The sequence below is a fragment of the Numenius arquata genome, chromosome 3 (assembly GCF_964106895.1).
Source record: "Numenius arquata chromosome 3, bNumArq3.hap1.1, whole genome shotgun sequence".
Lineage (NCBI taxonomy): Eukaryota > Metazoa > Chordata > Aves > Charadriiformes > Scolopacidae > Numenius > Numenius arquata.
The window spans coordinates 6,093,893-6,121,710 of NC_133578.1; the positions used below are offsets into that span (position 1 = coordinate 6,093,893).

The 27,818-nt window shown below is 36.3% G+C and overlaps 1 protein-coding gene across 1 annotated transcript in view; it reads left to right on the plus strand.

Annotated features, from left to right (window-relative positions):
• The window catches only part of LRP1B (LDL receptor related protein 1B), a 575,621-nt gene that overhangs the window by 332,721 nt on the left and 215,082 nt on the right, over positions 1 to 27,818 (plus strand). The window contains exons 24-30 of the mRNA XM_074145610.1: positions 6,211 to 6,408; positions 7,994 to 8,198; positions 11,927 to 12,091; positions 13,029 to 13,273; positions 23,146 to 23,277; positions 24,385 to 24,612; positions 27,457 to 27,631. Coding sequence (XP_074001711.1) covers positions 6,211 to 6,408; positions 7,994 to 8,198; positions 11,927 to 12,091; positions 13,029 to 13,273; positions 23,146 to 23,277; positions 24,385 to 24,612; positions 27,457 to 27,631 — 1,348 coding nt within the window. The remainder of the gene's footprint in view (positions 1 to 6,210; positions 6,409 to 7,993; positions 8,199 to 11,926; positions 12,092 to 13,028; positions 13,274 to 23,145; positions 23,278 to 24,384; positions 24,613 to 27,456; positions 27,632 to 27,818) is intronic.

Consider the following 27,818-nt stretch of genomic DNA (forward strand, 5'->3'; position numbering starts at 1 on the left):
ACATTCCGGTACTTGTTTGTTTTTGACATCACTAAGCCTGTTCAGCTCACTAATCAAGAAGAAAACCAACAGAAGCCAAAATAGGAGAGGGGAATGCATTCCCCTCATTACTCGTTATCGATATGTACTAAAGCATGATTAGTAAGCTAGAAATAAAAGCCCAGGTTTCCTATTGCTACACACCTGAAATAATTTAGTAGTTAATAGTCAACTTTTTAATGGTCCATATTTCAAAAAAAGCAAATTCTAATACTTCTGCTTTGACAATGTTTGAGCTAATTTACGAAACATTTTAGAACTTTGTTACAGTAGTAATGAAGCCCATAATTTACTTATGGCCAACATGTAATAAGAAGAATGTTTCTTTTTAAAAAAACAATGAATAATTAAAATTTAGTTTTGTCACGGATGTTCTCTTAAATTACACATCTTGCCTTTGAGCTGTTTGTTTTGGGGTTTTTTTGGTTCATTAAGAATGTGGTTTAAATTCATCAGGCTGGAATAACTGTTATAATTTCCAGAATGATCTCCAAATAGAGTCTTTGTATTTCCATAATTGTTACTACTGTAGGTAAATAGTTACTGCTACAGCATGAGATCAGGAATGCATGTTGTTCAGATGTTACTGAGTTATGCTGATAAGAGGCTCTCAAATCATGCTTCACTGGCATATTACTGTGGTTCTGTATACCTGAACCTTATTTTATTGCTGCTAAATTTCTTATTTTATGACACTGATTTAGTCTTATTCTCATTGACTTTTGATCAATCTAATTTGTTTTATTATAGACATTTCCAATAATTCAAAAAGTGCATTCTTACTGGGTTACGGAAATGAGAGGATTAAAATCATTTAAGACAGTGTTAGTGGAGGAAAGCTTGAAACGAACTTTAACTAAAGCAAATAGAAAAGACCTGTATTTGGAAGCTAAGGGACAAAACCCCAAAGAGAAATATAGACATTTGTGCTGAAAAGTAAGGAAAGTGAGACTACAGTTTCTCAGGTTTTCTTAAGCCCATGAGATATTTCTGCTTAATTTTTACAGATGTTGGTGAGAATGTGAAGTTATACGTTGATTTTTACAGACTTTCACAAAGAGTGTAATATTAAATATATGGTCTGAGACCGGTGCTGTCAGCAAATACAAAGAAAGAATGATACCTTTCTTTACTATCTGTAAAGATTATATCCTAATGCCATCAAAGCTGCTACAAAATTATTCCATATTAAATATGATGAATGCTTTTAGAGTCACTAATAATCTTGGCCCCTTTCAGTTTATTTTATTTGAAAGGAATGATAAATACTCTGAAGGACAGATCCTCTGATACTTTAGTTGTTGACTGCGTGAACAGCATTTTAGTAAAGTGAGCACAATTTTGGTCTCATTTGTGAATCTGTTAGCTTCAAAATGTCCATACCATTTACGTCTCTGTGCATGGGTTCTTAAATGAACATAAAATAAAGAAAAAAGCTTTCAAGTACTATTACAAGTAGAGTTCAAAGAGATCGGGCGAAGAAAAACAGTTGCCCAAATGCCAAACTACTTCTTCAATAAGACCAGTTGCTATTAAGTAATTCTTAGAAGAGCCATAGTGATTTAAAATGCCTTGAACCTGGAGTAGATGTGTATTATATTAGAGCAGTAACTAATAATCATTTTTCTAGGGGAAAAAAATTAGAGGAAAATGATTACCTTGCCCTTCCATAGATTTTTTTGCTATCTAAAATAGCATTTTCCTGTATCGGTTAAACATTTCAGTAGCACACAGAAATACCCGGTAAAATTAGTATGCAGCACTTTTTCAAAATATTCTAAAAACATTTACTTGAGTGTCCATCAGAAATGTAATGGGAATATGAATACTGAAGATGCAGTAATGTATGTGATTTTTGTTTTTATTTTGGATGGCATATCAGAATCAAATAATGTGTTTGTCAGAGGAATCTAATGAGAAATATAATAAGTTATGGAATAAGAAGTATATAGAAATAAATTGCTTGAATTGAGCAATTCTTTATAGTTTCTCTTTCAATGTTTCTTTCAGTGTCTTTTTCTTGGTGTTGCATGTTTTCCCTTATTTCTGCTTATGTTTCCTTCATTTCTTGAGGGTTTTAATTGTAGTGTTTTTCTCCTTCAGAGTTTCTTTGCTTTCCATATCTCTCTTGTTTTCATCGTTTGCCTATTGCTGTTCTGGCATATGTACCGTTACATTACTGACTTCCCAAAGACAAAGTGTTTCATTCACATTTAAATTCATATTGATTGAACTAAAAGTATACTACAGAGCTCCCTTATTCAGATAGAAAGTCAATATAAATTACATATTTTCATACTCTTCTTCTTAGTTTCTCTTGGAACACAGTTCAAACTAAGTTGTGCTGATATATTGCACTTGAACTCTTTTAAATTATAATAAGCATACAGGAAAAAAATATGTTATTGAAATGTATTTAAATTTCACATTTATGTTCAGCCTTTCGGAATTTAGTAAAAGTTAGATGAACTCAGAAACACTTAGCTTAGTATAGATTTAGTTAACAATGACTGTCAATGTTTTCTAAGCTGTGGGAACTCTGTCATATGACTAGATACATATATTTGGAAAAGAAGATGGTGTGTTTATATGTTTGATCTGTTTTAGCTGGGTTTAAATTCAATTTTATATAATTTCCAGATAACTTTCAATACTAACTTGGGTTTGGGGTGGTCCAATCCTCTCTAAGCAATGTCAAACTTTTCATGATTTTTTTTTTTCAAGACTCCTTATAAAATTATCATTTTCCTTTGAGGTAAATTTCATAAAAGCCGAGTGTAGGTTGCTTGCTGTGTTACTGTTGTTACAGGAAGCTTCCGTTAGCATTTTTCCTGAGAGAAAAAAAACTGCCTAAACAACACGCTCAAGAAGACTGTATAGAAAAAATAATGCTTCACCTTTTCCTGTGGTTCTAATTTAAAATTCTATCAGAATTTTTTCTTAAAACTGTTAAAGCGGTTCATGCTTTATGTTTGTGTCATACACTTTATACCTCTACCTGTATAGCAAAAAAGCTTGGTGCAGTCATGAAATCAGAAGGTACAGAAATGTATGATTTTTCTCTAATAAATTCTTAACCATTACTTTTCTTTTAAAAAAGTTTTAAAGAATGGAATCAATAACCATTACATTGAACCGAGTTAAGGTGAGATTTTATGAAAATAATCAATTGGTAAAATAAAAACTATTTGCACTCAATTTCCAGAAGAGGAATCAAGTGGGAAAATAACATCATTTTTTTGTTGTTTTATAGGGTGATGGAAGCATAACCCTAAATAAAATCGATTCAGTTCAGTCTGAAAATTCTAATTCACTATAATATAGCTCATTTTATACAGTCATTGAATGATAAGGTTAGAAGGAAGATCAAAAGCTATCTAATACTGCTGTTGTTTATCTGACTCCAAAGACCTTCAAGACACCTTCAGTGATGAAGTTTTGCAGGGGTGAGGTGTTTTAGTGCCTCATTTTCCTAAAACATTTTTTTTCTAGTCTTTCTGCTTCTTCCTGCTCCAGTTTAAGCCTGTAATCCTTGGCCTACTTGTTATTTATATACAAAACCAGGGTTTTCCCATTTTCAACTCATCAGCCTTTTATGTCTTTGGAGAATTTCATGTGCTTCCACTCATCATCTTATCCTGTTGTTTTTTAAACTGAGCAATTCCAGTTTGTTCATTCTTTCCTTGCAGGCCATACTTTCTAGATCTCTTACAACTCTTGCTGATTTCTTTTTGCATTCCTGTAGTCGGTTTGCATCCTGTGCTCAGAGCAGGGTACAGTATTGTAGACTGCCTTCACCAGAGCTTAGGGGGAGGGAGTGAAAGGGTTATGTCATATTTATTTCAAGTGCAAACCTTGAGTTGACCTTATTTACAGTGCCATGATCTAATTTTCTAGGTTCTTTTCGACAGATCTGGTATCCCGTCAGTTGTATACTCAATTTTATGCAGCTTATTATCCTTGAAACGTGGTCCTTAATACACATACAATAATACAATTCTAGACTGCAGTCACCCGGGCTACGGTGATCGATTGCTTAGGTAAAGCAGAGTGGTGGCTGGATGCTGGCTCACAACTCAGCAGCCAGGCAATAATTACTGCTATCCGTTTGGCTATATTTAAATAGCCTTATCATAGAGGAACCTGTGTAAAACTGCTTGCTTTCTGCTTTCTGAATTCTTTCCAGAGAAATTTTGCACTGCAATGCATTGTCTTGTTTGTCGCATTATCAATCATTGTTTTGTTTTATGTAGTATCACATCTGTGACTTGACTGTGTATCAGCCACAGTAACCAAGGATCCGAATTTACACCTTTGCATTGTTATAGGAAGGGTGAGAAAGAGGGGGGAAAAAAACCTAAGCAGCATATAACTTGCTCATTTAATCTAAAATGTCCAAATAAAGGAAATGGTATTACTTTGCCTACACACATTTTCTTATCTGTTTCTTATTGTTAATTTGCATTTCATAAGTATTATACCTTAAATTTGTCAAGATCCCATTGGACTCTAGTCCTTTTCATCAGTGTACTTGATAATTTGCGTTGTAAGTTATGTAGCTTAAGCTAGACTTCCTCTACTTTGAATGAAAAAATCCCTTCCAATGTAGCACAGATTTATTAAGTTTTGGTTTTCCACTGTGGTGCTAATCACTGAGACACACAAAAGAAGCTACTGGTTATGTCCATCAAGTATGTTCTGATGCACTGGCATTACCTAAAAAACAGTATGTCAGTAGTCTGGGGTCTCCTGCACAATAGCTGCAAATTCATCAGAAATTGGGAAGTGCCATTAAAGTGTTTCTCAGGTTCAGATAATTGGTACTTGTGAAATAGCTACTAATGTCAGTGATCCTGTTCTTCATTAAATTATTTAACTACTGCAGAGCTTTGAAAAATTGGCTTTGCAGAAAGTTATTCATTGCTTTAACAAATTGGAGAATCATTTGGAAAGTCCAAGCAAAGATTATGAACAAGTACCTCAAGAGCAGAAACATAGCTCTGCTGAGGTACCTGATTAACATAAATCATCATAGATAATTTAATCTGAATGTGCAATGGTTATCAGCAGAAGAATGTGAAATTAAACTTTTCAAAAAGAGGTCTATAAGTATCTTTCTATTTGGTGATAAATTGTGTGACATTTTCTTTGAATATTTTAGAAGAACAATGCAATATTGCCTATTGCTACAAACTGCTGATAATCTCTCTTTATATAAAATGGAGGTTTAATTGTATAGAAAACAAAACCCCAATATAATTTGTGTTTCACTCTAGGAAAAGGAACTGGGGGGAGAGGGGAGATGGATTAATGTGAAAAACTCTCTTTATTAAAGTGGATATACCAAGTTGATTCAACGGTTTATAGAATCCAGTTTTTGTCTTAACAGCTTTATTTTGTCTTTGTTAACACAGCTACTTGTTTGTAAAACTTTTCGTAATCTAAAATATGTAAGAATGATAATAAAAAAATCAATTATATAGGATGGTTGACCTATTCAGAGAGTATTTACAGATATTTATATATAATTTGGTATGAGCTCACAGGCACAAATGATCTAGCATTAATTGAATAGCAAAGGAAAGAGAATTTTAGTGGTAGTTGTGATGGGTTGTATCAATAAGCATATAAAGTGTTCATTTCCTTGCTTGGTTGTTTAAGGTCAGGGTTTTTTTTAAAGCAATTTAATTGAAAACACAAACTACATTATATTTATATAATATATATAATGTACCTTTTGTGTATATATATATTTTTTTAGTAAATTGTTTCAACTAACTGGCATTTGAAACAATGTATAATTTGATTAATTTTTTTCTGAAACTTTTGAGAAAACAGATTCTGATTTTGATAACATGACTTTTTAAAGCTCTAATTATGGACTCCATGGGGTAGAGCTACAAAACACAGTTCAGTAGTTGAGTTTGATATTCCAGAATTTAATGTTTAATATCTCTAGTTGCGATCAAAGATAATGCTAGAAGGGAGAAGTGAAAAGTCTGTGGGACTAAGAATGTATCTGAAAGACTCCTTATCAGAAGATGAGTTGTTTTAATCATCTGTTTCTCCTGATAAAGTATTCTGTTGTTCTTATTCCACTTGTCATTTATATCAATATGTAACAATATCTTATTTACTATTCTTTTGAAATGTATAATCTTCTGTTTCCAGATCCATTTGAGGCTTTCATAATTTTTTCTATTCGACATGAGATCAGAAAAATTGACCTTCACAAACGTGACTACAGCCTCTTAGTTCCTGGTTTAAGGAATACAATAGCACTTGATTTTCATTTCAGTCAGAGTTTACTGTACTGGACTGATGTGGTAGAGGACAAAATTTACAGAGGGAAACTCTCTGACACTGGAGGTATGAATTTAACTTCTAATTTCTTAACAGTAAGAACAACTGCCATTACAGGGTGTTGTACCTGAGCTGCCATTCACAGAAATGGAATTTATGATGGCATTCTGCCTTTAAAAATGTCTATGTCTAGGTTGTGCTTCATGTAGACCTTTTGCCATAAAAGTTTCCTTTTGCAACAGTCTATAGGGGGAAGAAAATAGTGAATGAAAAGGGCTGATATTTCTTCCTGGTCCAATGAGTGCAGTATTGACTGTTTTCATTTCTTGTAATTTACCTTCACCTTATTAAAAAAGTATAAGAATTTATAAGATGTCTGATAAATTATCTGCTCTCACTAGGTGAAAGATTTTGTTTCAAAACTCTATAGCATTCAGAAAGACTTGTTCTTTGCCCTGATGTGAGCTATAACTCAATATAATCTCATAATATATATGAAAGTGTTTCTATAAAACGTTCTTTGCTGAAGTGTATATTCAGATGCTTTCATTCCTGCATGAGCTAACAGGCATAACCGTGTTTAACTTGCTGTTGTAAAAGTTCATATATGCATGTCGTATGTCCTCCGACGTGGTTTTTTTGTTTTCTGGGGTTTTTTCTTCTCCTTAGTAGATGGTATTTGTGGATATTTTTATATCCACAGATCCAGACCAGGAAAGAAATATCCTACGCTGCTAAGTATGTAAAGACAGCCAAAGTCTTGCTACTTTTCATTAATGATTGTGATGTTTGTATGAAACCAGTAAGGTAGCCTGTTGTTGTTGTGCTGTATTATAAACACACAGAACCCAATTGACTTCTGTGTTGGATTAAAAAAAACAATAATAACTTGCTCCCTCGGTCTTGCAGCTGTCAAGAACTAACTTGCAAATGCAAAAAATACTGTGCCTTCCTGGAAGTCCTGAGGGCTAACACAATGCTTCTGAAGTTGCCCTTTGTGTGAAAAATTTTGAGATCCTCCAGATGGTCTGGAGGGAACAGCTGTTTTTAAACTGACAGTATGAATTGCGCATGTGAATGCGAAGGAACAAAGTAAGGCGATTTATTGTAGAGCTTTTAAGAATGTGTAGCCCAAACAGGGTTCTCCCTGCCATTTCTGTCTTCGTCGCGATCTTTCAGTTTTCTCTTTTTCTGATTGAGAAAGAACTGAACTAGAGCTGCATGAGTTTTGTCTAGTACGTCTAGTCCCTGGGAGGTGAAGCATGAGCACATCCTTCACCGCTTCTGCAAAAGGGGTCCCTGGTAATAGGGCACATGCACATCTCCTGTCTTACACCGTATGTGATCCTTGACCTTTATTGAAAGTTTCAGAGCTTTCCTTACTAAAGCATCAAAGAAATAAAAATTTCTATTGCTGTCGAATGAATTTTATTTGTATATTGCCAAAAGTGTACTTACTTACAGCAGTCTGTTGCATTTGTAAAGAAAAAACGTCATGTGGAACAAAGTATTGTCATCCATCAGATTAATCAAGAATTCACTCCAAGAATATATGATAGACTTGTATGTCCATGTTCACAGTATCAGACTCTATTAGTTCTTTAATACTCTCTCTCTCTCTCTCCCCACTCCCTTTCTTTTTTTTTTAAAGGTGTTAGTGCCATTGAGGTTGTAGTACAACATGGCCTGGCCACACCTGAAGGCCTTACTGTAGATTGGATTGCAGGAAACATATACTGGATAGACAGCAATTTGGACCAAATTGAAGTAGCAAAACTAGATGGCACTTTGAGAACAACGTTAATAGCAGGAGCTATGGAACATCCGAGGGCTATTGCATTGGATCCCAGATATGGGTAATTAGAAAAATATTACTTTTTTGTGTTGCAAAGTGTTTTAAAGGTACACATTTAAGCGTGAGATTATTTTGTTTCCTTTCTTGCTGTAAGTTATAGCTCCTAATTTGATTTTAACTTTTTTTTTTTAAAAAGTATGCTTAAATTAAAATACTGCCTGATTTTGGCAATATGCTAACACAATAAAAACTGTTTTCCCATAAAGTATAATTTTTAAAACTTTGCTTAGGAAATTTTTGCTTCCTTTAAAAATTAGCCTCTCATTTTTTTGGCAGAGCAAAAGACCCATACATGCCATTTTATAGTAAAATTTATCTCAATAGACTTAAGTAGTGGAAGAGGAAGAAAAACATCATGGAACCCTTAACTCCCTGTAGAGCTAAGTGTAGGTTCTGATTCTGTATCAAAATATAAAAATTATGATTCTTGGAGTTAGAGCAGTGTTTTGAAGCTACATGAAATGGCAAACTCATTACAGAAACCTCATTACCCAATATTGTGTGTAGCCAGATCCTTTTAGAGTGACCACAACATAATGGTCAATAGCTACATCCTCTTCTCATAATTATTATTGTTTCAGGGAATAAAAAACTGCAACAAAACAACAAATTAAATGTCTCCAAAAAATAGTATACATTACAATGAGTTTGCATAATCAGCAAATTTAATTTTCTTTAAGAACCTGCTATGGTCTAACATGTGTCTTCACTGAATACTTATTTCAGAAACACTGCTGTGGACATAAAAATAAAAGCGGGTAAAGGTCCCAGATTCTGAGAACTGAGGTCCCTCTGGGACCTAAAATTCTGAATTAGGAAGTACATGCTTTAATGCATGCATTTGGGCCACAACAACCCCGTGCATTGCTACAGGCTTGGGGAAGTGTGGCTGGAAAGCTGCCTGGAAGAAAGAGACCTGGGGGTTCTAATTGACAAGCGGCTGAATATGAGCCGGCAGTGTGCCCAGGTGGCCAAGAAAGCCAACGGCATCCTGGCTTGTATTAGAAACAGCGTGACCAGCACAAGTAGGGAGGTGATTGTGCCCCTGTACTCAGCACTGGTGAGGCCACACCTCGAGTATTGTGTCCAGTTTTGGGCACCTCAATCCAAGAGAGATATGGAGGTGCTGGAGCGGGTGCAGAGGAGGGCAACGAAGCTGGTGAAGGGCCTGGAAAACAAATCATATGAAGAGCGGTTGAAGGAGCTGGGACTGTTTAGTATGAGGAAGAGGAGGCTGAGGGGAGACCTCATCACTCTCTACAACTGCTTGAAAGGACACTGTAGAGAGGTTGGTGCTGGTCTCTTCTCACAGGTAATTAATGACATACGAGAGGGAATGGCTTCAAGCTCCAGCAGGGTAGGTTTAGACTGAACATTAGGAAAGAATTTTTCACAGAAAGAGTGGTCGGGCATTGGAATAGGCTGCCCAGGGAGGTGGTTGAGTCACCATCCCTGGATGTGTTTAAGAGACGTTTAGATGTGGTGTTGGGGGATATGGTGTAGGGGAGAACTTTGTAGAGTAGGGTAGGTGGTTGGACTCGATCCCAAGGGTCTCTTCCAACCTGGATGATTCTATGATTCTAATGAGTAAGGACCCTGCCCTCCCAATTCAGGTGCTAGAAAGCTTATTTACAGAGTGCATCACTTATCTATAGAGATCTTTAAAAAGAGGCGTCCTGTTGGCAGAAGAATTGGCAGATAAACTCTTCAAATTAAATGGTTGGGAGGGGAAAGAAAAATAATCAGATCGCCACTCTTCCTGAAACTGAAGGCTTAATCTGCTTTTTGAAAAGCTGGAAGCAATTGTGTGCTACGTTTTGTTAGAAGTGAGGAAAGAGTAAAATCTTTGAACACAGATGGGAACAGCTCTTCCGTCTTTTCACAAATAAATATGAATAAACAAACACTGATGATTCAAAGTAGATGGTGAGGCTGCCATAGCTCCATGCCCGTGATTCCAACCTGCAGTGAGGCTGTATTCCCAGTCTGCACGCACACAGATGCATGTTACAACTTGCATAAACATATGTACATATACACGACTGGTCATAAAGGCCTGCACGGGCAGAAACTCTCAGCATCAACACAAACAAACAGCACCAATGGTCTTATCCTGTTAACCTCTCTGGCTGTTAAGGATAAAGGTCTTTTACTGGGAAATATTTATGTATATAATGTGGATTCCTCCAGTAGCTGGATTTTGACACCCAACTTACCCAGTGGCTGGCCCTGGGATCGCTGGGCTGCCCGACTGCTGGCTCCAGGATGTATGAGCCCCCCAGGCTGCAGCCCCAGGCCAGCTGCTGGTGAGGATCCCACCATGCACACTGCCGTAGCTGGGTGTAGGCACCCAGTCCTACCCAGCAGCTGGCTCTGGATCCTCCCTGTCCTAGCTGCCATGCTTACACACACGTGTAAATGTCTCTCAGCCAGGTCCCAGACCTCATGGTCTTTCTGCCAGTTGGCCTGAAGCCCCCTGATCCTTCTAGAAGCCAACTCCCCAAGGTGCCTTGCTCCCGGAGACACACATGTACATCTGGATGCCAAGCTGCTTAACCCCCCCAGCAGTTAGTCTGGCTTTGCCTTTGCCGGTGATCTCACGCTGACATGAACACCCTCACTCGCTCCAGTGGCTGCCACCCCGGAGGTATGGGCCCTGGGACTTGTTATCTGGCTCCAGCCACTGGCCACAGCTGTCTGTACACACAGCACACATGGAGCAGAGACCTTCATCCAGGGAGAGAGAAATGGAATTCAGTATGAAGATAGGCCTTTTTATACCCTTATCCCTTATTATTTAAATGTATCTTCTAGTCTTTTTTTCCCAGATACTACACGGAGAAGCCTCATTAGATGTACAGAATGTCTACGTTCAGGACTGAAGCTGTCTGATGTTACTTACCAAAAGTTTCATTACAGTCTGACTCTCTGCAATTAGCTCTTTACAACTAATTAAAAGTTTTCATGTCAAAAGTATTCTTTTCCTTTAAAAAATAATAATAAAAAAAACCCTCTTGTTGAAAACAAGCTAAGAACAGAGTATTTTAGCCTCTTGGTGACACCGCTTCTGTTACTTAACAGGAAACTTCTTTGGTTGTATAGGTGAAAACTCTCCTTATTGGAAAACAGATCGGAGATAGTACATAACTGAGAGAGCCTACCATACAAAACAGCCTTTCAGTTTTCTTAGAAAGACTAATCTGTATAAAATTCATTAGTGAAATACCAGAATGTAGCGGTCTTCATTGGAACACTCTTAATATTAAAAGGAAATCTCTAGTTTACCGTGTTCCTTAGTCCCTGCTACCTCAAATCGCCTTTCTTCCCGTTTCTCCTCTCCCAGTCCTCCTGATCTGTGGATTGCTTTAAAGGCTCTCATTATAATTTTTTGTAATGAGCTGGGCTGCTAATTATATAAGGAAGACAAGACAAGCATGTTACTTGTATTAACGAACATGAAAAAGGGAGTGCTATTAAATTTCTAGTTGTTAAAAAACTTCTTGAGTTTCGTGATTGCTCTAACACTAATAATGAAATATTACCTCTATGTTACCCTATTACCTCAAGGAATTTATATTCTTGACCAAATTCATCTGTTTGTTCCTTTCATTTAAAACATGTGAAGGTTTGATGTTTTTTGCCGACTATGTCTTATTGAACCATTTGCAATTATTCTGTGTACTTTAATACTTTCTTATATCTCTTTTGTTTTCCCTTTCCTCTTACCAGAATTCTGTTTTGGACGGACTGGGATGCAAATTTTCCTCGCATCGAATCCGCTTCCATGAGTGGAGCAGAAAGAAAGATCATATACAAAGACATGGATACTGGAGCGTGGCCTAATGGCCTTACTGTAGATCACTTTGAAAAAAGAATAGTATGGACAGATGCCAGGTAAAGTGATAACAATATTCTTCTTATCTGTTTATAAATCCTTATTCTTACATACAGAAATGTGAACCACATTGTAAGAGGAATGTAGTTATGTACATCACATACGTAAGGAGTCTTGTGTGCAAATGTACGGTATGTACATCTCTTTAATTCCACTACTATTGTATATAATTTCTTCATGTTGTGTACCAGCGGACTGTAATGGCCCTGACCAGGTTTCTCAGGAACCTCCCTTCACACACCCTGCCCATGGGCCCAGCAGCCCGTTTCAGCTCAGCCCTGGAGCTCAGTCCCTGCCTGCCTGACACCAGTGGAGTGCCAGTCTCCAGCCCAGCTACAGCACTGCTGGGCAAAAGGGCCCTGTTGGTCCAGACTGCAACCCACAGGGTGGCTTCCTGGCCTGACCCCATCTCATCACTACAACTTTTCTGGTGATTAGGGCTCTTGGTTGAACCTGGCTGCCAACCCTGGGGCCTGTGCTGCTGGCCTTGCTTGGGGGCAGTGGGATGTGGGCCTGGACAGTGAAGCTTCTGCCCTACCAGCTGTGGTATCATCCATGGCTTCTGGCTCCCTGTGCCCTAGAGAGCAGTCGCCCATTTGTCCTCCCTGACACTTACACATAGAAGACCCAAGCTATTTCATTATTTTTTTCCATAAGTTCATCTGAAATGGAAACTAATTTTCATGCTGTATTTTCACAGCATGGAGGTAAATTTGAACTTAAAAAAAGTAAAGAACAAAACCAGTATTTTGTATCCCTAGTTGAATTAATAACGTGAACTAAATCATCTTTGAAGTTAATGACTGCGCTCTAAACATTCTTGGATCTTACCAGTATGTAAGAGTAACATTTTTATACGTTTTGCATCAATGTCATGATGTTTGTGTGATTTTAATTTTACTTTTATTTAATGTTAAATTTGGGGTTATCTTGCAGGTCGGATGCCATATATTCTGCATTATACGATGGAACCAACATGATAGAGATTATACGGGGTCACGAATATCTCTCTCACCCTTTTGCTGTTTCTTTGTATGGGAGTGAAGTGTATTGGACAGATTGGCGGACCAACACGCTTGCAAAAGCCAATAAATGGACCGGCCAAAATGTCAGTGTAATACAAAAAACAAGTGCTCAGCCTTTTGATCTTCAGATATATCATCCAAGTCGTCAACCACAAGGTGACCATTTATAGAATAATTAATTATTATTCCTCCAAAGGGAAAAAAAAAAGTATTCTTTTTACGTACAAATATCTGTATGTGAATTTGCCTTGAACTGACAATTCTGATCTAAATGTCGTATTCAGCACTAGTGTTCCTTGGGTGGTAACAGGATTTTTATTCAAAACAGAAGCTTCCTGGAATCAGTGTCTGTGAATATTGCCCGTTCGGTCTCTTGTTCTTGATCTGTTACAGATATAGTACTGGACCACATTTATTTAAAAGGCTTCCAACTTAATGTTTTGGGTTTTTTTTAACTGAAGTAACTAGTCTGACAAAAGTAAACATATAACAGTGTTAGCTGTCTTGGTTCTCTTCGGAGGAAGATGAATTTATCTGTGAAATAAACTGTGTATACAATTCTTAGGTGTAAATATACACTTTGTGCTATAATTTGCCTTAATTTACTCTTTCACATTGAATCATAGAATGGTTTGTGTTGGAAGAGAGAACTTAAAGACCTTCAATAGTTACAACCTGCCTGCCCTAGCCAGGGACACCTCCCACTAGACCATGTTGCTCAAAGCCCCGTCCAACCTGGTCTTGAACACCTTCAGGGATGGGGCATCCACAACTTCCCTGGGCAACCTGTTCCAGTGTCTCACCACCCTCACAGCAAAGAATTTATTCCTGAGATCTCATCTAAATCTCCCCTCTTTCAGTTTAAAGCCATAACCCCTCGTACTATCACTCCACTCCCTGATCAAATCCCTTGCCATCTCTCATGTAGGCCCCCTTTAGGTACTGGAAGGGGTTCTAAGGTCCCCCTGGAGCCTTCTCTTCTCCAGGCTGAACAACCCCAACTCTCTCAGCCTGTCCTCACAGCAGAGGGGCTCCAGCCCTCTGAGCATCTTCATGGTCCTCCTTGACTTCTCCGTCTCTATTTACTTCTTAGTCTTCTTGTTCACTCTTAGGACTGCAGAGTAAATAGCCCCAACTGGGTGTTGTTTGTAAACTGACGCTTTTCCAAAGTGTATCCTATTCATTCAACAGCTTTTATCTTAAAATAACGTTTACAGTTTTCAGTTTCAAATTACAGTATGTCTTTCACAGGAGAATGAACTCAGCCTCCTGGAGATATGCGTTTGGAGTTTAAAACTTCAAGAAGTACCAAAACTTAGTTTTGGTGTCAATAACAATCAAAATCGAAAGGAAGTACACAGTATATGCATTAATTAAATCATAGGAAATTCTTCAATTATTTCTCGATACATTATTTTGTATAGCTTCCCATTTTACTTCCCGTTTTCATCTGTATAAAGGTTACCTCTTCATGTCTGCATATTTCCATTTCAATTTTATACTAGCTTTTGTAGTATAACATCTATTTATAGCAGAGCAGTGCTGTACAATTATGGTAAGTGCATAGGCTTTGCTATTAGCTAGATAGTCACAACAGTAGTTGTGTATTTAGTAATCTTCAGCTGCAATAACTAAAGATAAAGCTGTATTAATCTTGAAAATCTGTTAAAATTTAGCTCCTTGAGATGGATTTACCATGTCTGTCACACAGGTAAAAAGACTAATGATTTTCCTATAATTTCAGCTGACCCTTCCAATGATTTTATAACTGAATAGTGAATCTCTCATCCATATGATAAATATTTAGTCAAGAAATTTGATATATTGTCTTCAGTAGTCCTAGGTGTGAAGTTTCATGACGACCAAGAAAGTAATCACAGAGTAGCCCATTAGTTGCACAACTAGTAATTTTCTAGAGTCTAACTGTATTTATTACTACTTTGAGGATTATGAGGATTATAAATACAGATATTTTATTTCACTGGTGTAAAATTATTTTCTACTCTAAATTTTCTGGCTTCAGTTATGGCAATATATAGATTGTAAGGAAGCGTGTTGCTAATAACATCAGCAATAATTAAATTCAAATTGTATAGGGACTTGTCTTATTTTGCTGGGATTTCATCTTCATACCTACCTGTTGGTAGCACTATCTGCTACTGGTCCAAATATATCTTCCTGCCTTCCCTCGTACTTCATTTTTCCCCAACTGCTGTCCAGTTGAGGATAGGTGAATCCAAGATGAATAGTACAGTGCTGACAACTGGCAATATTCTTCTTCTTCCTAACAGTTATCTCCGCTTCTGCCATCATAAAAAAGAGGATTTTAATTGGGCTTTATAGTCCTTCCTTCTCTGACTTTTGAAATGTTAAGCCCTGTATCCCTGACTTGGGAGTCATAAATGTGAATGGAAATAGTTGGAAATTGTTGTTACATAGTCATTTACCAGAAGTCTCTGGAATTCTGAATCATAGAATCATAGAATCATAGAATGGCTAGAGTTGGAAAGGACCTTAAAGATCATCTAGTTCCAGCCCCCCTGCCATGGGCAGGGACACCTCTCACTAGAGCAGGTTGCTCAAAGCCCCATCCAGCCTGGCCTTGAACACTTCCAGGGATGGGGCATCCACAACTTCCCTGGGCAACCTGTTCCAGTGCCTCACCACCCTCACTGTAAAGAATTTCTTCCTTATATCTAATCTAAATCGCTTCTCTTCCAATTTAAAACCATTGCCCCTTGTCCTGTCACCACTCTTCCTGACAAAGAGTCCCTCTTCAGCTCTTCTGTAGGCTCCCTTCAGGTATTGATAGGCTGTTATAAGGTCTCCCCGGAGCCTTCTCTTCTCCAGGCTGAACAACCCCAGCTCTCTCAGTCTGTCTTCATAGGAGAAGTGCTCCATCCCTCTGATCATCAGGTGCTTGACTTAATTCAATATGAAATAATATGAAGTGGATGAAGTGGTTAGCTGAAGTAGCAATGAAAGGATATGATAGGATGCTGAGCAGAAGAATATGATCCTGATTAAACTTCTTCAGTTGTTCTGTTGGAATGATACTTGGAGATCAGTTCTCTCAGTGCATCCTCACGTAAAATGAAGAACTAAATAAAGTGACTTTTTCGCTACGACTATAGCTACATTGATGTTTAAAATAAATTTAAAGTTCCAAAGCCAAATATAGGACAGGAAGACATTATTATGATATTGCTGATAATATCAAAACCCATTCTAAGAAAGTGATACATTAGACCTTTGGTCGAAAAAGAGAACAGAGCTCAGAAACTCTCTACCACAGCTGAAATGCCAGTTTTCTCAGTTTTCTCAAGATAGTTGAGCTCTTCAACATAGCTTTCCTATATATGTGTAGCTGCCATTGGAGGGAAGTCTCTGAAGGCTCTTTAATATTTTTATATCAATAACTCATGGGTTATTTGTAAACAGCAAAGCATTTAATCCAGAACTGAACAAGTTATGATTAATGAATGACGTGAGTTACCCTTTTATTGGTTATACATATGTTTAAGTTTACCCTAGTGACTATTCTTCTGTAATGGTTTTACTGCCTCCTGTTTTTGGCCAGGGTACTGTTCTAACAAAGCTCTTTGACTTCTGCAAAAAAAGAGTCTGTATGCCCAGGATCTTAATTTATGGGTGGAGTAAATATGCATCTCTGCACACCCCTTTTAATGTAATGCAGTTTGCAATTTTATAATTAATCATTACTTCCTGAAATTAGGAATTTGAGGATCCGTGTTCTGTATTTGGTGTTTTCACAGTAGCAGTAGAGTTCCCATTAGCCATTTCTTGCTATCAGAAAAAACCAACTATTTTCTGTTTGTACTGGAGCCAGACAACATCTTTAGAGCGAAGCTATAGCCTGGGGAGATACCAGTCAGTATTCCATAGTCACTGATACCTCAAGGCAAGGCATAAGCTGTAGAAGAATTTTCAGCAGTTATTTGCCAGAATCAAGAATTTCAGATATCAAGTTGTGTTATTGCAGCTTTTATTTTATGATGTAAAAAACACCACATTCCAGTTTATGATTGATCTTCTGGGTTTGCTCTAAATTACTCTCTTTCAATGGAAGCAACTTTTGTTTTTCTACAAATCTCCAGTGCCTTGCTTTATTGGAGCTAGAGCAAAATGGTGATACTATGTGATTACTTCTTAATTTTTTCTTTTGAATTTGAGTTTAGAATCTCAAAATAAAATTAACAGTAGATATACATTGCAAAATGTCAGTATATAGCTCTGAAGGACAAACACTTTGTAGTCTCAGCTATGCACGTATAGATGTGAGTCACGTATGTAGGTGAAAAGCTATTAGCTTTTAAAATATTTCATGCAACTTATTTTGGTTGAAATAAAGTAGAGCAGAGCTAAATAAATTCCTGTAGCCTGAAGCAACGTTATTTTAGTTAATCTAGGACAGATGCTAATTTACGGTAGTGAAGTTACACTGAGATATTTATATGGATGAGGGGTTCATCTGTCAGTAAATCACAGGGTACTGGGGAAGACATCATGATCTAAAGCAGAAGAATGTCACATCTCAGGAATATGAGTTTGAGACCTACTTCTCTTCACAGAATCCAAGCTGTGTGTCAGGAGTGCTATTAACATAGCAAACACAGGTTTTCTAGGAAGAATATTTTCTCAACTACCATTATGTTTTAAAAATCCACTTGCTGCAAAGAACAAGGTCTTCTATTTTAGGCACAAGAAGTGGTACCATGAGGTGTACAACTGAGAATAGTGATGAGAGGAGTAAATATAAGGCATTGGAAGAATCACAGCTTGAAAACAGTTAGAAAAGCTGTGAATTCCTCACACATTCCCCAGTTTTCTGCATTTCTCAAGGGTACTACTTTGAATAAAAAAAAACAAAACAAAACAAACGATGGTCATGGCATTATTTTTCTTTTTGCAGATTGAATTTTTATAGACTAAAAATCAGGACAAGCAGTATAGTAACTGCTGAATATAAAGTATATTGGTACCACTGGGCTCTTTTGTAATTAAAACATGAAAAACATTTAACTTCATAGCACTGTTTTGTTACAGTATTCTGTTGAGGCCTGGATTTCCAGCTGCTTAAAATAAAAAACTTTTTAGAGAAATGTAGCTTAAGATGTATATGAGGAAAGTTTTGACTATTTTATTTTGGGAGGATTTTAAAAAAATTATTAGTTTGAGATTTTATCACAACCTTCTTCTGTACATTCTTTTGACTGCAAAACCAGCAGCAAGATTGGTATATGTATTATAAATCATGCAAAATATATACAATCTTTCTGAACTTTAAATTGAATTCCTTTGTGCCTGGTGAAAGTTCCATTTTTATTTTGCGAATTATAAAAGCAGTCTTTTCTAGATTTGTCTTAACTCAGCATCCTGGTTTTGACAATGGCTGATCAGTGCCTACAGGAAAGAGTGGACCTGAGGGGAGATAACAACCGAGCTCCTCCAGTACAGCCTGTCAGCTTCCAGTAACCTGTAATTCAGTGACTGTTGAACCTAAAATGATATCTTTGTGCTTCAAAGGCTTTAGAGCCTTTGACTGATTCTTCTTGCATGAAGTTTACTAGTTGACTTTTGAACTTGCACAAACTCTTGATGTCTGCAATTTTTTCGGCCGATGGCTCTTGTGCATAACTATGCACTGTGTGAGAGAGGGCCTTGTCTTGCTTGTTTTGACCCTAATACTTGATAATTCTGTTCAGCATGTCTTGGCTCTTGTAATGAGAGGGGTGTTGGACAGCCATTTCATAAGTATAAATATTATCTGTTGCTTCAGAAAAGGATCCTGGAGGTGTGGATGCTATTTCAGTGCTCATCCTTGTGAACGTAACTTGAGATTGTTTTTTTTTCCTTGTATGTTACTATACACGTATTGAATTTTATCAGATTTTTTATTTCTCAGTCACTTTGTCATGTAACTCTTGTGCAGCTTTTCACACTTGGATTTAATTTTGTCCTTTGTCACTGCTTTTTTGTTACTTACTTTAACAGTAAATTTCTGATTTTTTGAAAGTTTTCTGTAAAGCATAGCACCTGCTCTTCAAAGTACTATTGCCTTTGGCCTTCCAGTGTGGCAATACAGTAGCATCACAACATTTCTAATTCTTTTACATCTGTGTTTGTCTCCCTAGTTTGTCAGCATACTTTTTAAGGTCAGGTGTTCGAGGTAGCCCATCCTTAGTTTTGGACTTATATAATTAATTGCATTTTTCTGTGGGTCTCAAACTGTACACTTGGCAGGGGGAGACAGAGGTTCATTAACAACAGCTTCAGAATTACCATAAATCTCTCATACTGTGTACAATAGAGTATCATGAAGAATTGTGCTAACTTCAAGTTAATAATATTCTTGTTTATTTTGCTTCATGGTGAATATGTAAATTTTTGTTAGGTGGTATACTGACTAATTCTTCAAGTGAATGATTAAAAACTGAAGCAGAAATAGTGAATGCGGGCAATAAATATGTATTTTAGAACTAATACATTCTCTGATCCGTCCTAACTTGCAAATTCCAAAGATTAATGCTAAATCAGATATAACCAGGTAGTAGAAAGATTTTAACTTGACTGAGTAGAGCAGAAGGATCTTTGGCCTATGGAAAGCAATACTACAGAAAGTATTGACAGTGAGCAGAGGATTGGATCTATAACTGGTTTTAAATACGAGTGAGAATAGATTGTCAGCAATTTGCAAGTATCTTTTTGATGTAACTGTAGTGCATGTATTTGAAGGTGTAGGCAGAGTTTAATCACATTGAGCACCATTAAAGTATAAGATTAAAATTTTGCCTAGATAAAATCTGATGCCAAGGGTTCAATATGAATTTAATATGGAGGGTAAGTTGGTCCATAGTGGATGCAAATTCAGGTGGTGTCAGAGTAACTGTTCATTTGTCAACTGGTGATAGAATGTCTGAGGGGTTTTTTTTATGGGTTACTGGTCAAGAAAAATAAACATTCTGTTTAAATATTGTTTTAGAGAGCAGTCAAGAGGAAATATGATGAAAACCAGTGACGTGTATACCTGTGTGCATTACCGTAAGAGAAGTGGATTGACAAGCAATCAGCAGTGGAAATCAATTAAATAATGCAAAAGGCTGGCCAGTTGGTAAAAATGCCAGTTCTGGGGGTTGCCATGATAAATAGGAAAATAAATTGGTGGAAATTATTACGAAAGGAATAATGAACCACAGATAGTGAACTGTGATGGCTGTACAAATCCATATCGCTCCCATATCTTGCATACTCTGTACACAGATCATATAAAAGATACCGAGAAAGCTGGACAGGCTGATCAAGAGTACGGGAAAGGTTTTTCTATGAGGACAGTTAAGCTGATGCTTCTTGAAATACAGCTTACAGACAGGCTTCTCTACGATGGCAGTCTGTGAGATCATAAATGGCATGGAGAAGGTGAATAAGGAAGGGTTATGTGGTTATTCACAATAGAAATAGAAGAAAGTGTTAGAACTACCTCAAGGAAATAAGAGCCACATTTCTGAGAGTCAAAGCAGTAGCATATCTTTTTGCCTTCAAGAAAATTATTATCTGTTAGGACTTAAAGAATGGACTTAGCTGTTATTCAGTGAAAGCGGTGGGAATATGAAAGGAATATATATATATATATATATGTTGGCATAAGTAATTTTTAGATTGTGGTAGTTTACTCCTCCAGTTGTGCATGCATGTGGAAACAAATACGTCTGCTTTATAACACTTCTTTTTCCACTAGTTTTGTGTCCCGTGATATATGAAGGGAATTGTGATGTGGACAGGTAGTACAAAAATTGTACTTTCTCCTCTTTGTTGTAGCTTGTAGCACACTTTAACCCTAACTCTTTCTTTAACATGATGATTAACCAGCATGCCTTTTACTTTTTCTTCTGTGTGTTCTTCTATTTGAATTCCATACTCAAATAATAACTTTGGTAGAGAAGAACATTTTGCTCTACTTGCACAGAAAGACAAGATGGGGATTACAGTTCTTGGGCCCTAAGTAGATCCTTGTCATAGACAGTTGAATACATACAAAGAGGTTGAGGTTCCACTGAAATTCTTGCTTTGTATTGGCAAATAAATTAAAGGAAATGCGTTTTTTACAAAATATATGACTAAATTTTCAATCTTGCAGCAGCAGTGTTAAGAATGCCAAAAAATGCAGGAGGTTGAATCGCTAGATGATCTCCTGAGATCCCTTGCAACAGTGTTACTATGATCCCCTTCACAATATTGTCAAAACCCTAAATTATGTTTAATTTTTGATGTGTCGTTCATAGAGATAGATGACTTAAATTTACTAAAATTAACAGTCCCATTAATAATTCATTCTTATTCTGAAGGGCTCTTAGAACCTTCTTAACTTCAGTCTCTTTTCCTCAGTTTCACATTTCTCATCTTCCACCTGAAGTTTTGAACTTATAAAAACACCACCCCAGATTTTTTCACATTGTTACTACAGATAGAAGAAAAGTGATGTTGTTAAATAAATATTTCTCTATTGTAATTTTGGCAGAACAAAATATACTCATCATATGAGGATAGTAAGGTATTTAGAGTCCATTAGCACACAAAGAAGATATTAAGTCATTAACCAAGAATAAATATTTTTAAGCTTATTGGCCCAGCTGATGTTTTTAGTCAGAAGTTGAGAAGTGCTGACAGAGAGGATATGGGATGCTTCTTTTTAATAAACCTTGGAGTAGCAGGAGAAACTGTGAAGGCTGGGAGGGTGCTGAGTTGAGTGACTTCAGGTGCTGCCAGTGTTTGAAAGGGGCAAATGGGATGACTTACAGAAAACTGTAAAGCCTGTGATTTTTTTGATGGAATGGTGGAAGATGGTGGATAGAATTCCGTTAACCTGTTTATCCAAGATTTTGAAAATTTCTTTATTCCTGTAGTACTGGTCAGACAAGTAAGTGCTTAAAGGATTGAAGAGTTGATGGGTAAATCTAAGGAAGTGTGCATTGATGAAAATGAAATGGTTCAATGAAGCAAACCTTGAGTTTGTCTTCAAATTTTAATGCTTGAGTTTGAGCTAAATTTATTTCATGAAGAAATTCAAACATCAGATTTCTCTAGTTATCTAATTACTGGTATTGCAGGCTAGTACAGCGTTGGAGGAATATATTCTAAACTAATGGATTTTGTTAATTATAAGTTTATCTTTATGAGTCAGTCATACCCACTTCCCTTTTCAGCACTGCTAATTTTCTAAGTTTTTTTTAGTAAATGGAAAAATCAACATTACTTTCTGTGTATAATAATGAATGAAGATAATAAGAACAGTTTCTAGGTTTTGTAAGACTAAGAAGTATTCTTTGGTCAGCTTTCTTTCTGCTCTTTAAAGCAATTTTAGCACATCTTGTTCAAGCAGTGAAATATAGGAAGCTACTTGAAAAAAGCTACGCTTAGGAGAGGTTTTTCTTTGAGAAAAGTAGAAATACTTTGGTATGTTTTTTCAAATTTTCTTTGCATGTGAGATTTCCAACTAATATTGCAGTGGGTAGATCAAATTGAGAGGGAACGCTGCATTTGCCCAAATTCATTGTATAACCTAAGCTTTGACTCTTCACAAAACAAAATTTGTTGTTCGTGTCCTCATCATATTAACTTTTTTTTTTTATCCCATGTGTCCTGGTTAGGAGTGTACAATACTATACATTTAAATGCTATAAATAGACTGCAAAATTAATATCTCACTGGGAAAATTTTATCCAGTGGCTTCATGAAATTCCAATGATAAATTTTGTGGCTGTGCTAGAAAAATAAATTAAAAAAAATACTTAGACAAGAGTTGAATATTAGAAAATATTCAGAAATATTTTAGAATTTAGACAAATAAGAGAAAATGCTATTAGAGTACAAGCTCAGTGAATCAATGAGATCGGGTTTGTCTTCAAACAGAATTTTCACCACTCTCTCACCAGTGTAGCTTATGCTAGTTTGACAAACCTTCGTTCCAGAAGGTGTTTTTATATATTGTGTATTTCATTATTCCCTTTTAGCTTCCAATCCATGCGCTGCTAATGAGGGCAGAGGTCCCTGTTCTCACATGTGTCTGATCAATCACAACAGAAGTGCTGCCTGTGCCTGTCCGCATCTGATGAAACTGTCTTTAGACAAGAAAACATGTTATGGTAAGTTTTCCTCCCAAAGCCTGACAATTGTATTGATTTTAGAATTTTTAACTGGACAAATTAAAATACATAATCTTAAAACCAATCTCTACAGGGTATTTTAATGATTTTTTTTTTAAAGGGACATCTACTTTTTGAGAATTTATAACTTATTTCAATATATGAAGTGTATGGAGCTTTGATATTTATTACCACGGCTATTTTTTCTGTTTCTTATGTGTATGATACGTTAGTCAAACTTATCTCTGCAAAGCAGAAAGATTTATACTGCTAAGCGTGTCATCAGAAAACGATGAGTCAGGTAAGCCAAATAACAAAAAGGTACTTAATAGCTTAAATCTCTACCTGTTCTTCTAAAGTTGTCTTAGTTTCATTTTCAAGGATTAAGAAAATGAAATGAGGAGTAAATATTAGACATGCAGCCTTGCAGGGGAGTTTTATAAAAAATTGCAATAAACACTTTTAAGCTATAAAAGCCCTTGAAATGTCAAATAATCGTGTCTATTATCTGTAAAATCTTGTACTACATTACTCTTTTCAGTGTTGGTTAATAGCGTTTAGGAAATACAAAAAATATTTTGTCATATCAAGGGTATTGCAAGGGGAAAAAAGTTACCTTTGTTCACAGAAATTGACTCCAATATTTTACACTCTTGATATAAAAAAAAAAAAAAAGTGTTCTCTTTTGCCTTTAATGTATCACCCTGTTCCAGTGATACTCTGTTTCCCTGAGATACCAAATGTTAATATCTGTTATGTACAAATGAAACAATATTTTTATGATTGGGATAAGTGGGGTAGAATGTTTAAAAAATAATTTATTTTTTTTTCTGTAGACTTGCACAAGACCATATCAACTTAGTGGTGTAGTAACATCTTGTCCAGTGTCCAGAATTAATATATTTTTCTTGTGATTTTTACACTTTGTAACATACATTATTTCTCAGTTGTCACTGAGCTGCAGATTTTCTGGAAATATTAAATCATTCGTATAAGCTTTATTTACACACAAAGTAATCTTGGATGTAAAGTGATCTCAGATGAAAGAGTGACTTCCGTTAGGGATGTGAACAGGATGAGGAGTGATGTTTTCCTTTTTTCTAACAGAAAGGAAGAAATTTCTTCTTTATGCACGGCGTTCAGAAATAAGAGGGGTGGACATAGAAAACCCGTACTTCAACTTCATCACAGCCTTCACTGTTCCTGACATTGATGATGTGACGGTCATAGATTTTGATGCTGTTGAGGAACGTTTATACTGGACTGACGTGAAAACACAGACCATCAAGCGTGCCTTCATTAATGGGACTGGCTTAGAAACCATTATTTCAAGAGGTAAATAACATTGAAGTAAAAATAATTCATTATATATGTGTGTTATAAGAAGGCTGAAGTATGACTGTGCAAGTTCTTGTTAGGTATACCTTTGACTAGGATTGGATAATTGATCTAAACAATAAGAAAGCACAATTTTGTTTAGGATTCTAGTTCATCTTATTGATTCATAATCCATTTTTGTTTAAATAAATTGGGATGTAATTGTAACATTGCTTTTATACAAGATTGAAATGTGTAGTAAACAATGGAAATAATGTCTCCTGGGGATGGTAAAAGAAAACAAGATGAAAAGCACAAAAATAAATGACGTAGCTTTGCATTGAAAAAATTTCTTACGGATTTTCTATGTCCTTTGGCTATCTGTGCTGACCTAGTGAAGAAATTAGCTCCATCAGTGTCTTTTTTTTTTTCTTTCTAGTCCCTATAGATCTTTCAGTTTTGGCACCATCAGTGAAACACACAATATGGTAGCTTTGTAATTTTAGTGCTACTGGTGCTATGTATTTACCTGTTGTCTTGCAACACGTGACATGTTTAAACTAGTGGCCATCAGGCTGTTTCCAGTACTTGGGTGCCATGAGGAAGTGGTGCCTTTTGGTGTCTGAATCCTGTGTATGTTTGTTCTGTCATTGCTGCTTCAGTTACTTAAAATACTCCAATTCAGTTATTCCTTTTTACTGAGCTTTTTCATGCTAGGTAGGTTGATTACAGCAATAGAAGGAAAGAAAATATTACAAATGGAGAATCATGACTGACTGTTATTTCTGCAGTTAACACCTTCATTGTTCTGACACTTTTGCTCTGTACTTCGAATACAGGAACTTAATGGATTGTAAAGTCTATACCTGATTGCTTCAACCCTATGTCAGTCTCTGGTATTAAAGTGGTGCCATTTGTTGTCCTCACTAGTGGTGCTTTTTGTTTGGGTGTTTTTTTCCAACTGTCAGTTCCTCTCCTGGCAGCACATGATGATACCCTGTTTTGTAATGTAGCTACCTCCTTGGAAATAGGGTAACTGTCTGATGGGGACTATGTGGAAGCAAATTTTGCAAACTCTGGTTCCTCAACTGTTAAATATATGTTTGAAGGGGAAGAGGAGAAAAGAAATAACCCACTTTTGTTAGATCAGACCTTTGCCGATTTTTGAGAACAAATTTGCAGAATTATAATGTTCCGGAACATCAAAATATTTTAAGGACTACTTATTATGTGTAAATGATCTAATTTGTTTACAGTTACATTTTCATATTTCTTATAAGAACATAAGAAGCTTTGTAAGCACATACGAGTGGGATTCTCATTGGATGAAGTCTTATGCCAGTGTCACAGAGATGCCAAAGTCATACTTTAATCTTTTTAAGAGTATAAAATGCTTGTTTTCTAGCTCCTCCAACCAAAAAAAAAACAAACCCTAAAAAGGCAGGAGATCAGTTTAAAATGGGTCAAAGATATGTGTTTGGTGTCCTTTGCTACATCCTCTAAAGCTGGGGAACTGCCCAACGCCCGTCACCGTTTGACCGTACGTGTATGCGAGCCAGTCTGCAGCCACATCCATGTTTGTCAATGACAGTAATTCTGTCTTTGGAAGTAACCACATTAAGTTGATAAAGAGAGAGTGTATGAACTATGAACTATAATTAAATCATTAAATCATCTTTGGCCTGGTTCCTCATCTAGAAAGATGCTGGCCAATATGAGATATGCCAAGACAGAGCGGCATGTTGGTGTCTAGATCTTGAGCAATGACTTTATACCTAGCATTTAAGGCAGATATATTAATATATATTAATATTTTTAAAATCAGTATCTTGCTACCGCATACAAAGACACTGATGAAGTGCCAAATTAATCATATCTTACTCATGTTTTCCTACCTCAGGTAATACTGGTGGTGTGGGTTAACTAGCTAAGCCCCACACAGCTGCTCAGTCACTCCCCACAGTGGGATGGGGAAGAGAATCAGAAGGGTAAATGTGAGAAAACCCATGGGTTGAGATAAAGACAGTTTAATAAGAAAAGCAAAAACTGCGTGCACAAGCAAAGCAAAATAAAAGAATTCATCCACTACTTCCCATTGGCTGACAGATGGTTAGCCATTTCCAGGAAAGCAGGGGAGTAAGTTAAGAGTCTTTGAAACCTACAGAAATAAAATCAAAAAACTTCTTCGGTGATATAGCCACTTACCTGCTTTGTGCTATAGAACTATGCTTTACCTGTTTTAATTCAGATACTCTGTACTGAGCCTTCCTGGTACTAAGGAAGGAAGTAGGCTTTTAAACTTCAGCATAGCTTTGTTTTAGAAAACCACTTTATGTTCTATATGTAAAGTATAACTCACACTAAAGAAATCTGAACCTTCCCCTTTGACCATAAGTATTTCTTATGCTTATTAAATATGATTACTGAACTTCTTAGTGGAGGCTAACTCATTCTATATCATCATCATCTCAAAAAAACCCAACCAAACCAACCCACAACAAACCATACTTTTTAATACTGCACTGAGTAATAAACAGTTTCTTAACTAGAAAAATACACTGCAAAAATTCATTGTCTGTCTGATTATTATTTTTGGACAATAGGTTTTATGCTAATTTTTTAAGAAGTATTTATGGAGGATTTCTCCAATCTTTCGTTTTAGTGTTCTTATTGCAAGTGTATAAGACTCAAGAAGGAAAATAATGATTACTAATTCTTGGCAACTAGTTTATAAATACAGCTTAGTAGAATATTGCACAATATTGTTAACAAACTGTAGCAGAAATTGTTGGGTTTTTGTCACCAAGACTGAGAACAATCTAGAAAGAAAATCAAAAGAATAACTGCTTTCACTTTTTACAGATATTCAGAGTATCAGAGGTCTTGCAGTGGATTGGATATCACGTAATTTATATTGGATTAGCTCAGAATTTGATGAAACACAAATTAATGTGGCACATTTAGATGGTTCCTTGAAAACCTCAATCATCCATGGAATTGATAAACCCCAGTGTCTTGCAGTTCACCCAGTAAAGGGGTAAGATGTCTATAGTTTTATTAAATAAACTCACATTTCTTCTTACTTCAGGTTTTGAGTTTGCTCATTTTGTTTTCTTTCAAACTTAAACTTACTTTCTTTTAAACTTACAAATATTTTCAAGACTGATGCATTAATAATACTGTGTACACAAAACAACATTATAAATATATTCATTTTCTGCTTC